General features: G+C 47.2%; 1 protein-coding gene across 1 annotated transcript in view; it reads left to right on the forward strand.

The window, feature by feature from the left end:
• Positions 1-13420, forward strand: part of CNTNAP5 (contactin associated protein family member 5) — a 451740-nt gene that overhangs the window by 213426 nt on the left and 224894 nt on the right. Inside the window, exon 4 of the mRNA XM_075070316.1 lies at positions 5327-5474. Coding sequence (XP_074926417.1) covers positions 5327-5474 — 148 coding nt within the window. The remainder of the gene's footprint in view (positions 1-5326; positions 5475-13420) is intronic.

Genomic DNA, 13420 nt, shown 5'->3' on the forward strand with positions numbered 1-13420 from the left:
AGAGACCTCATGAGGTCATCTAGTCCAGCCCTTTGCTCAAAGCAGGACCAGCTCCAACTAAATCATCCCAGCCAGGGCTCCCTAGGTAACCCATTCCAGTGCTTCACCACCATCCTAGTGAAATAGTGTTTCCTAATATCCAACCTAGACCTCCCCCACTGCAACTTGAGACCATTGTTCCTTGTTCTGTCATCTGCCACCACTGAGAACAGCCGAGCTCCATCTTTTTTGGAACTCGCCTTCAGGTAGTTGAAGGCTGCTATCAAATCCCCCCTCCCCCCAACTCTTCTGCAGCTGAAATGAGTCCAGTTCCCTCAGGTTTCAGAGGAGCAGCCGTGTTAGTCTGTATCTGCAAAAAGAACAGGAGTCTTTGTGGCACCTTAGAGACTAACACATTTATTTGAGCATAAGCTTTCGCGGGACACAGCATATTTGTAGCTGAATTTGCATATCTTATGTCGACCCCTCCGCAGTGTAGACCTAGCCTAAGTTTTACACTTGTGATCACACTGCCAGCATCCAGTGAATAATAATCATGACTATTGAGTGATCTTTGGAATTTCCATTCCATGGACAATACTGACATTTCAACGTAGGAAATGACACGACAAGTTGAAATTTCTAAATTTTAAATGGAAAAAAAAATTTAAAAAAAAAACTGATTTGGAATTGTCAGAATGTTTCATTTTGACATTCCTGTAATGAAAATGTTTTGTTTATTTTGTTAAAATGACATGAAATACTTCATTTTGAACCAGATCAACGTTAAACAACGTTTCTCTTACATTATGGGAGTTGCAGTTCAGGCCCCCATTATCTCTTATGGGCCAGGTGTATTAGGGGAGATACAGTCCAGCCAGAAAGCCTAATTCCCTCATTCTCCCCTAAGACAATGTGCTTAAAAAGGAAATACCATTTAATATCCATTTGCTGATTCAAAATTCAACATTTGTGATCAGTTCAATAAAATGAAATATTCCAATTTGGGTCAAATTGACCAAAATAAAATATTTCATTTGGATTTTCCTGATGGAAAAAATGTTTTTTCTTTGCAGTCTACCTAAGGCTACTTACAGTGTTATACTTATTTATACCTTTATTTGCAGTGCGGCTAACGAGAAAGATTGCACACATAATGTAATGGAGTACATCCGATGCATGTATCCATCCCGCTTGAGCAGATTATGCAATACAATTATGGGCTAGATTGGAGTGCACTGTATTACTCTATCCTCCTACTGTTTGATTGCTTCATTTCTGTGCTTGTGCACAGAAACTGTCAGTTGTCTGTAATGAGAGGAAGAGAACTCAATAAGACGTTGTATTGCCGAAGCAGAATCTGCACTCTCAATAAATAACACGTGTAATTAGTGTTGATGAACCCCAGGTAATGAACCTGTGGTTCATTACTAAGTGCTGGGCAGATTCATTTTAATCCCTATTGTATGGTGAAATTGAACTTCTTTTTTCGAGTCTATCATCATTTTGGGCAGAGGGTGATGGGTGTGGAATCCAGTTTTGTTTTGTTTTGTTCATATATTGTAGGATAGATAATTTGGACAGGTCTCTTCCCTCCCTCGATAGCAAACAAGATCAAGTGTCGGGGATGTTACAGTCGGGTGTGCTCTGTGAAGGACAGGTATATCACAGAGTATAATATAGCAGTGATTGGTAAAACAGAAGACAAAACTGTAGCAGGGTAGGAGATGCATCTTTCTGGATATGTGATCGGTTTCAGAAGGGTTACATTGGATTCTGTTTAACTGTGCTGGGCACACTTTCTTCCAGTCTAGACAAGAACATCAGCTCACCTGGAAGTTCCTATTGTTGTGGTTATGCATCTGCATTACAATAGCATCTATAGACCCAACCAAGATCAGGAGCCCATTGTGCTAGGCACTGTACTAACACATAGTAAGAGGCAGCCTCTGCTCTGAAGAGCTTACAGTCTTAAATAGCAGTGACAGACACAAAGAGGTGAAACAACTTGACCAAGGTCACACAGGAACTCAGTGGCAGAGGTCACAGCTGAGCTGATGGTATTTTTGACACAAAATAACAGCCTGCCTGTCAAGGAAGAGCAGCAAGGGGATATAAGGGAGAGTTCTGTTCAGTATCAGGGAGGCTACACCATAGGTGAGCAAGAAGTGTCCTTCCATCTCCTGAGCCAAGCAATCCCCATTGCTTTTCTTCCCTGTGGACTTGCCTTGATTGGTGGCAAAGGGATGCTTCAAGGCATTGTGCAGAGGTGAGGCTCACTGGCGATCTGACCCTGCCTCGATGAGCTCCATAGAGTTGGAACCCTGTGTCCAGACATAGGCCTGTGGAAGGCAAAGCTTCTTCAGAACGGGGGCTGAATTTGAAAAGACAGGTGTTTATTTTACTTTTTCTTAGTGGCAAAAGAGTGGCAGTAATGTGGGTTGGGGTTTTGTTGCTATGGATTGGGTGTCTCCTGTTGTATAGTCTTAAACAAGTCTACTAAACACACACACAAGGCTCCTGTTGCAGAGCCTCAAACGAGCCTTCACTGAATGCACAAAGCGGAAGGGGCTAAAAACAGTCACACATCTTAGTGCATTTCTTTCCTCTTACTGTCCACCTCTTCTACACGGAAATTTCCCATATCTGAAAGTGTCCTCAATATCCTTGTTGGAAATGTGAGGGGGTTAGATGGTACCAATACCAATGAAACTCCTAAAACTGTTGTGATGTTTTCTTTCCAGTGAGACTAAAGGGTTCATATTTGTTGTCATGATAGATCATAGTGGCTGCAGACTCTGAGCAGAGAACCATTGGGATCCATCATGCCAGGATAAGGCACTGATGCAATTGTGACAGTTCCATGGACATACTGTAGCATCACATTCAATGGAAGGGTTGCTTAGGTTCAGTACAGTCTTATCAGGATTATGTAGTGCTTTCAGTCTATTACGTGGCGTTTTGTGGATGGATATAGGTCAGTGGCGGACAACCTGCGGCCCACGGGCCTCATGCACCAGACAGTTTGTTTATATTGGCACGGCCGCTGGCAGCTCCCAGTGGCCGTGGTTCACCGTGCCCGGCCAATTGGATCTGCGGGAAGCGGCAGCCAGCAGGTCTCTGCGACCCACGCTGCTTCTTGCAGCTTCCACCGTGGCCACTGGGAGCTGTGAGTGGTCATGCCAATGTAAACAAACTGTCTTGCGGCCCAGCAGCAGATTATCCTGACTGGCTGCAGTTTGCCCACCACTGATACAGGTAGATCTGATTGATTTTAGTGATTGACCTCTAAAACTCTAACAATACCATTCAGCTCCCAAAACTGAACCCCATTCAATTAAAGTCCAGCTTGAACACATCTAAAGTTCATTTATATCCCTAGGGCTGGTATAGGTACTCCAGAATCAAAGCTTCTTTCAAGCTAGAAAATCTGACAAGACGACCGGCAGTCTCATCCCTGTGCTCTAGCTTTGTCATATATGAACAGGCAGTTCACACTTTGCTTGAAATCCATGTTCAACAGAATGTTTCAGAAGTCCCCCGTGAGATATTCAGATGCAGGTCTGTTCTGTATGATGCTTGTCACTTCTTACAGCTCACGCGTGAGCTTTCCCGCACTAATAGGACTGTTTAAAAGGAAGAAAGCCATTGTGTTTTGTTTTGTTTTTTTATGGGAGTGTCATTTTGACACTTACAACTTTGATTTGATTCTGTTTTCATTCATTTAGATCCTTTGGAGGAGCTACTTGGTATTTTAAATCAGTTTCTTCTTGTTGGTTGTTCCCTGTCCCCATTTGCTTGGGTGTAAATGGCAAGTCACAGAGATGACATAGCAAAATCTGCAAGGTAGACAGGTGCTTCTGCACCTGCACTTCCTTAAATCAAGGTTGTAATCATGTAAATTACAAACATCTGTGGTGTGGGGTCCTGCACATTCATAATCTCTTTTTCAGCTTGGTTCATCAGTTGATCTTTGGCAGGAAAAAACAGAAGAAGATACATCCTAAAATAGCTCCTCTGGAAGACAGTTAACCTCACATCTGCCTGGACTGTGCCAGTGCTTCTCCTTCTGTTCACAGTTCGAACCCACCCCATTACCCGCCTAATAAAGTGAGAGAGCAGATAATCATTGGCATCATTACAGGAGCCTGCTTCTGTAGATCTGTAAATAAGCTGCTGTTTGCTGCCCTGCATGTGTGTCAAGTGAGATGAAGACAAAATCCCGAGCCTGTCTTTTTAATACATCAGCTTGGATGAGCTGACACTTCTAACTGAACTTTCTTCTGTCTTTCCACACCCAGACATAGCTAAGACATTCAGTTTGAGTGTTGCAGCAATTTTGCCAAAGACTAATTTAAGAAGCAGTGTACCAGATCTTCAGCGGATGTAAATCAGCATAGCTCTGTTGACTTTAATGGAGCTATTCCAATTTACCCCAGCACAACATCTGGCCCAGTATTATTTTAATACTGTCTCTAGTCCAGGAGAAAGACCCAGAATTTACCGATGTTCATTGCCAAAGAGCTACAATAATACATCAACAGCCCCCCATCAGCTCCCCTTCCCCCTCCGCCCTGCTCCCAGTGCCTCCCACCCACTGGCAGCCTCCCAATCAGCTGTTTCATGGCATGCAGGAGGCTCGGGGGGAGGGGGGAGCGAGGACACAGCTGTGAGCATCTCCTGGCACCTTGGAAAAGTTGGCACCTATAGCTCCAGCCCTGGACTCTTCCCGTCCAGTTCCATCCCCTTCTCTGAGAGCGCCCCATCCCTGCTCCTTCCCTCTCCCTCTCAGTGCCTCCTGTACACCGCAGAACAGCTGATTGTGATTGGTGGGAGATGCTGGGAAGGAGGGCAAGGAGTTGGGCGGCACTGGTGGGGAAGGGAGGAGCTGGCTGCTGGTGTGTGCTAAGCACCCACTCATTTTTTGTTGGTGCCTATGGTAGTGACCAGGAACCAGTATGCTAGGTGCTGTACAAACTCAGAACCAGAAAGACAGTCCCTGCTCGTAAGAGTGATGAAATGGAATTCTTCAACCAAAAAAAAATGTTTTGTCAAAACTATAGCATTTTTTTTTTTTGGTAGAGCAACTGGGCACCTTTAAATAGGTGCTGTATTCCACCGTAAGGGTAGCTGCATTTCAGCAGTGGATAGTTTGAAGATATTTCAGCCAGGTTCCCGAAGCTTGGATGCTTATCTCAGTCAAACCTGGTCTTTGAAATCCTGCAGTCTTTCCTCAATCTGTAGATAGTTTTTTATTTTTTTGATTTTGTTGAGTTTGTTTTTATATTTTCATTGCTCACAACTAACTGACCATTAAGTGTCTCACTGGAGCTTCCTTTCCTTGCAGGTCTTCACAGGGAACACCAATGCGGACAGTGTTGTACATCACAAACTTCTGCACTCCGTGAAAACTCGCTTTCTGCGTTTCATCCCTCTGAAATGGAATCCCAGTGGAAGAATAGGCCTGAGAGTTGAGGTCTATGGTTGCTCATACAGTAAGTGCCTTTAATGCAAATGTCATCAAACAACATTGTCAACGTTCCAGGAAGCCCTGGGGAATGTACCTGGTCGAGTACATCTTTTAATCCAATATGAACATGTACCACCATACTATCTGATTGGAGTTGTAGCTTTCATGACAGATAAGTATTACATGCTGGCTGTGCTCCCTTCCACTAACACGGGGTAAGTAACCTATGGCACGCGTGCCAAAGGCAGCACGCGAGCTGATTTTCAGTGGCACTCGCACTGCCTGGGTCCTGGCCACCAGTCCAGGGGACTCTGCATTTTAATTTAATTTTAAATGAAGCTTCTTAAATATTTTAAAAACCTTGTTTACTTTACATACAACAATAGTTTAGTTATATATTATAGACATAAAACAGACCTTCTAAAAATGTTAAAATGTATTACTGGCACGCAAAACCTTAAATTAGAGTGAATAAATAAAGACTTGGCACACCACCCCTGCACTAACATCTTATAACATATCGTCTTTACCCCATATCCTGCAGTTACAGGGAATTAAACAGGTATAAAGGATAAGGGTCTGAGACTAAAGTAAAGTGGAAATATAATCAGGGGATTCATAGACATTTTAGAGAGTATGTTAGAATATTTATTGCATTTTTATACACCTTTCCAATTTCTGTATGGCATATCATTTGACTGTACAAATCTGTTAGTTAGCTGTCTATGCTCTTTGCTTGAACAAATTCATCTTCTTGACCTCTCTAAACCTTTGCACCCCAACATTTTTAAATGTAGAGCCATTTTCCAAATTTGTCCCCCAAACTTGCTTCTTTACAGTTCTACTGTGTCGGGCACTTACTGGGCCAGATCTCCAGCTGAAGAAAATTGGCCCAGCTCCATTGTCTTCAGTATAACTAGATAGACAGCAGCAGATGATCTGGCCTGCAGTGCACAATTCTGGCACTGCAGGCCAGAGGGAGTTCAAAAGAATAGCGACAAAAATAATCAGGGGGCTGAAGCACTTGATCTATAAGAGCCATGATGTGTACCTTGGCTAAGAGATGACTCAACGTGTCCGCACATGAATGGGGGAAGGTGAGATTGGAGGTGAAACAGCATGATAATCTACAAGTATTTGAAATACTGAGGTTGGAGGAACTATTTAAGGTGCTACACTGGGGTCTAATTAGGCCTAGTGGGGGGAAGTTACGACAAGGAAAGTTTAGGATGACTATCAGGGCTGGCTTCAGAAAATCTGGGTGTTCCACCCCCGCCTCACCCCGCCAGTAAAGCCACTGGATCAGCACCTCTGCTAGGAAGGCACAAGAACCAGTGTGTGGCTGTAAGGGGACACACCCTCATTCTAGTGGAGAGGAAACTAACATCCCTAACCAGACACACTTGTAAGGCTTTCCCTGGCTGGAGGGAGGCAGCTTAAAAAGAGAAAGCCTGACCTTTTATAAACATGGTGACTACGGGGAAGATGGCTCCATCTTGGAGACTGATGGCTACAGGGACAGATCGATGAGGAGAAAGACTGTTGCAGACCCTGCTGCCTGTTATACTGTATGGACCAGGCATAAAGAAACAGTGACCAAAAGGAGGGTCTGGAAGCAGATCTGAATCATGAGAGAGGACACTAGAACTGACAGATAAGCCAAAGGACTTCCCAAGAGATTGCCCCCCTCCCCGTTTTTTGTTTTTTTTTTTTACTTTGATTCTCTCTTTCCCAGGGGTAGGGGAGAGGGGAAAGACCCCTTTTGCTGGTTTTCTGTTTGGAGATTTCCTTGTGGAGCACAAACACTGGAAGGGCCCCATGAGCCACCCAAATCGTGGTCTGATGGGGACTCAGGAAGGACCCTGGCCCACCACGCTGACCTTTTTTTCACACCCGCTCCCCATAAACTACTAAGTCACGCGCATGTGTGGAGGGAAGGGTCAGTCGCACAAGAGGGGATGTCCAGGACTCTGCTTGTGTTTACGGAGAGATGGAGATTTCCTGTTTTGAACAGGAAGAGCGCTCCGTCAGCAGGAATCAGCTCTCACTCCACACCAGGTGGTACTGGAGGTGGGCAAACTACGGCCCGTGGGATCCTCCTGCCAGGCCCCTGAGCTTCTGGCCCAGGAGGCTATTCCCCGGCCCCTCCCCTGCTGTCCCACCCCGCCCCCCACCTGCAGCCTCAGTTTACTGCGCTGCTGGTGCAACGCTTTGGGCGGCCAGGCTGCAAGCTCCTGGGGCACCACAACTGCAGAGTTGTGGTCTGACCCAGTGCTGTGAGCTGCGCATTGGTGTGGCTGGCTCCAGCTGGGTGGCGCGGCTATTTGACCTGGTGCTCTGGGCGGCACAGCGGTAGCACTGCCAGCCACTGGTGCTTCAGGCAGCATGGTAAGGGGACGGGGAGCAGCGGGGGTTGGAGAGAGGGCAGAGGAGTTCAAGGGGCTGGTCAGGAGCAGGGAACAGGGGAGTTGAATGAGAGCAGGGGGAGGAATCAGGAAGGAGAGACAGGGTTGTATGGGGCAGTGGTGGGCAGTCAGGAGCAGGGGTTCCAGGGACAGTAAGGGGACAGGGAGCGGGAAAGTGGATCAGAGTGGGGGGGTGGATGGGGCAGGAGTCCCAGGGAGGCCATCAGGGAATTTTGGATGGGGCAGGAGTCCTGGGGGGGTGCAGTCAGGGGGTGAGAAGCAGGGGGGTCAGATAGGGGGCAGGAGGCAGGCCGAGCCTGGCTGCTTGGGGAGGCACAGCCCCCATAACCAGTCTGTCATACAATTTCCAAAACCCGATGCGGCCCTCAGGCCAAAAAGTTTGCCCGCCCCTGCACTAGAAGGTCACCCTCTCCCTGGAGGGGTGAGGTGACTGTTGCGGCTGCAGGTTTGTCATTGACGTCTGCAGTGAGCTGGGTTATGGCATGGAATAGTCTCCCGAATGAAGGTGTGGAAGTCTCACTATTAAAATCAGTGGCCCAGTGCACTAACAGTAACTGTAGGGGACACCGAGGAAGGTGGGGGCAGCTCGAGATGACCTTTAAATGCTGGTCCTGTTGAAGTCACAGGGAATTTTTCCATTGACTTAAACAGAGCCAGGATTTCACCTTTATGATTTTATAATTTGAAACTGAATCCACTTTTTCTCCATGCATCTGAATTGTGCAGTTTGTCACTTATCTTCCAATAGCCCCCCACTCCCCCCGCAAAAAAAAAGTTTTCCCCTTCTGTTTCAAGACAATGCTGACCTGCCTCTTGTATGAAAGCAGGACTCCTATATAGTCAAAATTAGAGGCCGCTCATCTGACCTTTCTTGGATGTGCAAACTGCTCTGGTTTATTCTCTCACATAAGGGGTCACTGAGGGGGAATTCTTTCTAATATGCTCTGCATTACTCCAGTCCTGGAGGGAGAGTTAGAGACAGAGGATTAAGGAAGGGAGGGAAGCAAGTGATCTGCTATCAAACTTTCAGGATAAATAAAGGCAAAGATCCTCTTAAAAATTATATTTTGAACTTGCAATCACTCATGATAACTACACTCTCTGAATCGATTGAAGAAATACAAACTACCTTAGGGCAGGATAGTCGATGACTTTCCCTGGTGTGCCCCGTCAGACGTGCAAGTTAACTGACATTTAATCGATAACAGTTTACAGAGTCAATCAAACCAGTCGTGTGTGAGGATAAATATGTGAGCTAGACTTCTGAGCACAAGCCAGAACCACCGATTTTAAAGTACTGCTTCTGATCGCCACTACTGTGGTGTTGGAAAAGTCATTGGACTTCTTTGCTTCAGCTTACCTGTGTGGTATGAAGTTGCTGGCCTCTTTAAGAGGAGTCTGGGCCCAGGCTACATGTGAGGAAGTAATTTAAAGGGAACGAGCACAACTAGTGAGATAATTGTATAACCTGGGCCTGATAAAAGGCCATCAGGGCACAGTTACAGACAAGGGTCCTAGAGAGAAGGGCTTTAAGACCCTAGCAGGAGAGGAGCTGGCTCCTGTGAACCTCTCCAAGCTGACAGATGAAAGGAGTGAATGGAAAAGGGCCTGCTGGCAGAAAAGCTGACTGAAGGTTACAGCTGACCTGAAGCATAACGTGGCTCCTGGAGGAAGGAGAGTGAGACTCTTTGAAAGATAATTTAGCCCTGATGTGCACCACTCCTCGCCCCCCATCATCACTGGCGATGGACAGCCCAGCCAGCTAAACTGGCAGGGTGATGGTGGGTGGGGGGGAGAGGTGTCCCAGTGTGGGGGATGCAGGGTGCCTGTGTGAGGTGGGGTGGGGGGTACAGGGTGCCTGTGGAAGGTGGGAGGCAGGGGTTCCCCTGGTTCACTCTAACCCAGGCCCACTGACAGCAATTCCAGACTCCAGGACCAGAGGCCGTCCCTAGGCGGGTGTGGGCCTGGGGTGGAAGTGACGCCAATGCTGGTACCACCCCCCACACTCCTAGGAGCCCTGCAGCCCACCCGGGGCTCTTAGCCACCATCACAGCTACCTCATCAGCAGCGGTGGCTGGGGGCCCTGGGCAATTGCGCCCCTTGGCGCCTCCCTGTCGGCGGGCCTGCTCTTACCCCTCCCCTACACCACCTCTGTCAGGAGCGGAAACCAAGTACCCAGCGGGCTCTGCCTCTTACCTGCCCGGCTCAGCGAGACCGAGTGGCTCCATCTCCTCTGCGCTGCTGCTTCCTGACAGGTGAGGCTACAGTGACCACTCCCCACCAAATCTGGCTCCCCTGCTGCTGCCTGCCTGAACCAAACTTAGCAAAGCTGCCTCCCTAAGCCAGGGCAAAATGTCCATCCAGGTGATGGCAGAAGCAGGGCCAGCTCCAGGCACCAGCTTATCAAGCAGATGCTTGGGGCGGCAACTCGGGAGTGGGGCGGCAATTTCAGGGATTCTGTAGCAATTCGGCGGAGGGTCCCTCACTCCCGCTCGTAGCGAAGGACCTCCCCCTGAATTGCCACAGATCGCGATGATGATCGCGGCTTTTATTTATTTATTTTTTTGGCTGCTTTGGGCGGCAAAACCCCTGGAGCCGGCCCTGGGCAGAAGCCTTCTGGCACCTGCATGGGGTGCCTGACTGGGGAGCGCCTCTTTTCCCCTCTGCCCCCACTTGATGACTTTGTTGCTTCCCATGGGGGATGTTCCCCGCAGTTTGGGAACCTCTGGTCTAGTGTGTTGCTCACCTAGGGCCTAATTCTCCCTCACCAAAGTGCCTTTACACCTCTGTGGCATGTAAAAGTGATTGCAAGGGCCTGATTCTCAGCTCCACCAAGTCCCATTGACGCTGCCGGAGTGGCGTAAAGGATTCTCCATATAAATGAGACTCAAGCCCAGAGTGTCTGATCCAAAGTCTGTTTAAGTCAGTGGAAAGATTCCTGTTGACTTCAGTGGGCTTTGGATCTGGTTCATAAGCAGAAGATAAAGAGTGATCAGCTGGGCCAGAAATACCAGGGAACCTGGTCCTACATTAATGGACCCATGGCTGTGTGACTGCCGTGCAGCCAAAGAAGGGAGTATGCCGCTAAGCTCTCATTGGCATGTGGGCGAGTGCACAAGAGCCTATGTTTCCTCAGACATCCTCTGCTCACATCTGCTCCTTTTTATCCCTGCATTCTTGAGAGAAAGAGAGCAGGTGCACGAGTGGCTTGAGACTTCCAGCTCTTTAGGCAATTTTGCAATGCTATAGCTGGACCTAGAGTTTAACCTTTCTTCTGCCAGCATGCACGGTATATATAAATGCCTGGTACGCCCATATCTTGAATATTGTGTGCAGATCTTGAATATTGTGGTTGCCCAATCTCAAAAAAAGATATATTGGAATTGGAAAAGGTTTCAAAAAGGGCCACAAAAATGATTAGGGGTATGGAACAGCTTCCATATGAGAAGAGGTTAATAAGACTGAACTTTTCAGCTTGAAAAAGAGAAGACTAGGGAGGGATATGATAGAGGTCTATAAAATCATGACTGGTGTGGAGAAAGTGTGAGTTCAATCCTTGAGGGGGCCACTAGGGATCTGGGGAAAAATCTGTACTTGGTCCTGCTAGTGAAGGCAAGGGGCTGGACTTGATGACTTTTGGGGTCCGTTCCAGGTCTGAGATATGTATATCTCCATAAAAAAAGTGTTGTTTACTCCTTCTCATAACACAAGAACTAAAGAGTCACCAAATGAAATTAATAGGCAGCAGGTTTAAAACAAACAAAAGGAAATATTTCTTCACACAATGCCCAGGCAGTCTGAAACTTGTTGCCAGAGGTTGTGAAGGCCAAGAACATAGCAAGGTTCAAAAAAGAGCTAGATAAATTCATGGAGGATTGGTCCATCAATGGCTATTAGCCAGGATGGGCAGAGATGTTATCCCTAGTCTCTGTTTGCCAGAAGCTGGGAATGGGGGACAGGGGATGGATCACTTGATGATTACCTGTTGTGTTCATTCCCTTTGGGCCATCTGGCATTGACCACTATCAGAAGACAGGATGCTGAGCTAGATGGACCTTTGGTCTGACCCAGTATGGCTGTTCTTATGTTCCTGCTTGCACTGGAGAGCCGCAACCTTGAGGTCTCTGCTCGGCACTGCTAAATGACTTTCCGAGTCAAATCCTGTTATGGTCAAAGTCTCCCCAGTCAGTGGTTCGCTGCGCTCAGCTGTTGGAAATGTTGGCATTTAGTAGTGACCACTGTGGAAGCAGCTAGGACTTCTAGAGCATCAAGCATGCTGTCGGTGCCAAAAACAACAGATCAATCCTACTGAAGTGCTTTAGTGCTGAAAAGCATTGTTTGGCAATATTTGCTAACACTGTCCCGAGATCCATGCCACTAAGGCTTTGAGACACTATACTGGGGAATGCTAGCTTTTAAAGGATGAACACTATACCTGTGTTAGTTTTATTATAAAGTCATACAAATTATTATGGTGAAACCTGAACAGGCAACTCTACCTCTCATAAGAAAACCCTTGTTTTTAATAGACATTCTAAGGGTAGGTCTATGGTGAACAGACACTGCACGTTCAGCAAGGAAAAATATACACAGTACTGTAGACTGGAGGCACTACTTTGAGTGAAGTGCCTTACACACCTGAATCCTAGGTTATGTACCCTACATGGCTCTGTACGTGCTCAAGCAATGCTTCCCACATCTCCGTGACTGTTTTTAGCCGTGCAGGGTGCTGCTGCTGTAGCTTTTGTCCGCCACGTCAAAAGACTCCAGCAGCAAACAATGGCTCTGGCGAGGGACAGGGGAGGCAGTGGGATAAGGCTCCTGCCTCCCCCCTGCCGGAGCCTTTCACTGTTGGGTGTAACTACATGCTGCAGTGAGGATGGATACAGCCTGTCTTTCACAAGCTGCCACAAGAGTACACAAGTTCTAAAATGCTTTCAAGAATCCTAATATGGTTGGTTTTCACCCTTTTTAAAAAATCGTCCCTGCTGGGCAACACATTTCTGCTGGGCCCTTGAATATCTCCTAAGATGGGTTTCCTGTATCTGAAATATGATATCTAAAGCAATGAAGCTGTGTCAGTATACACAAACATGCTTACTCATCTTTTACTCATATGTAGGGCCCCACCGATTTCACTGCAGTGGAAAAGGTGTTATGGATTGTGAAATAAGCCCTTTCCTGTGAAATCTGATGTCCTCTTGTTCCTCAGAGTGTCCCAGCAAAGGAGTTTCCTCACTCCACCTGGGCTAGGGAGGGATGGGCTTGTCTATCTCCTGCACAGCTACTCTGGGTGGTGGTGGGGGAGATCAGACCCACCTCCGGGAATGTCCTGCAGCTGCTCTGAAGAGTGCACAGAAGTGAGGGTGGCAATCCCATGACCCCACCAGCTGTGGAAAGGCTTGAGCACCCCTTCCCCCCCAATTCATTTTTGGGTCAGGACCCCCACGGCTACAACACTGTGAAATTTCAGATGTAAACATCGAAAAACATCAAATTTACCAATTTTCAATCCTATGGCCGTGAAATTGACCATGATGGATCA

The sequence above is a fragment of the Chelonoidis abingdonii genome, chromosome 10 (assembly GCF_003597395.2).
Source record: "Chelonoidis abingdonii isolate Lonesome George chromosome 10, CheloAbing_2.0, whole genome shotgun sequence".
Lineage (NCBI taxonomy): Eukaryota > Metazoa > Chordata > Testudines > Testudinidae > Chelonoidis > Chelonoidis abingdonii.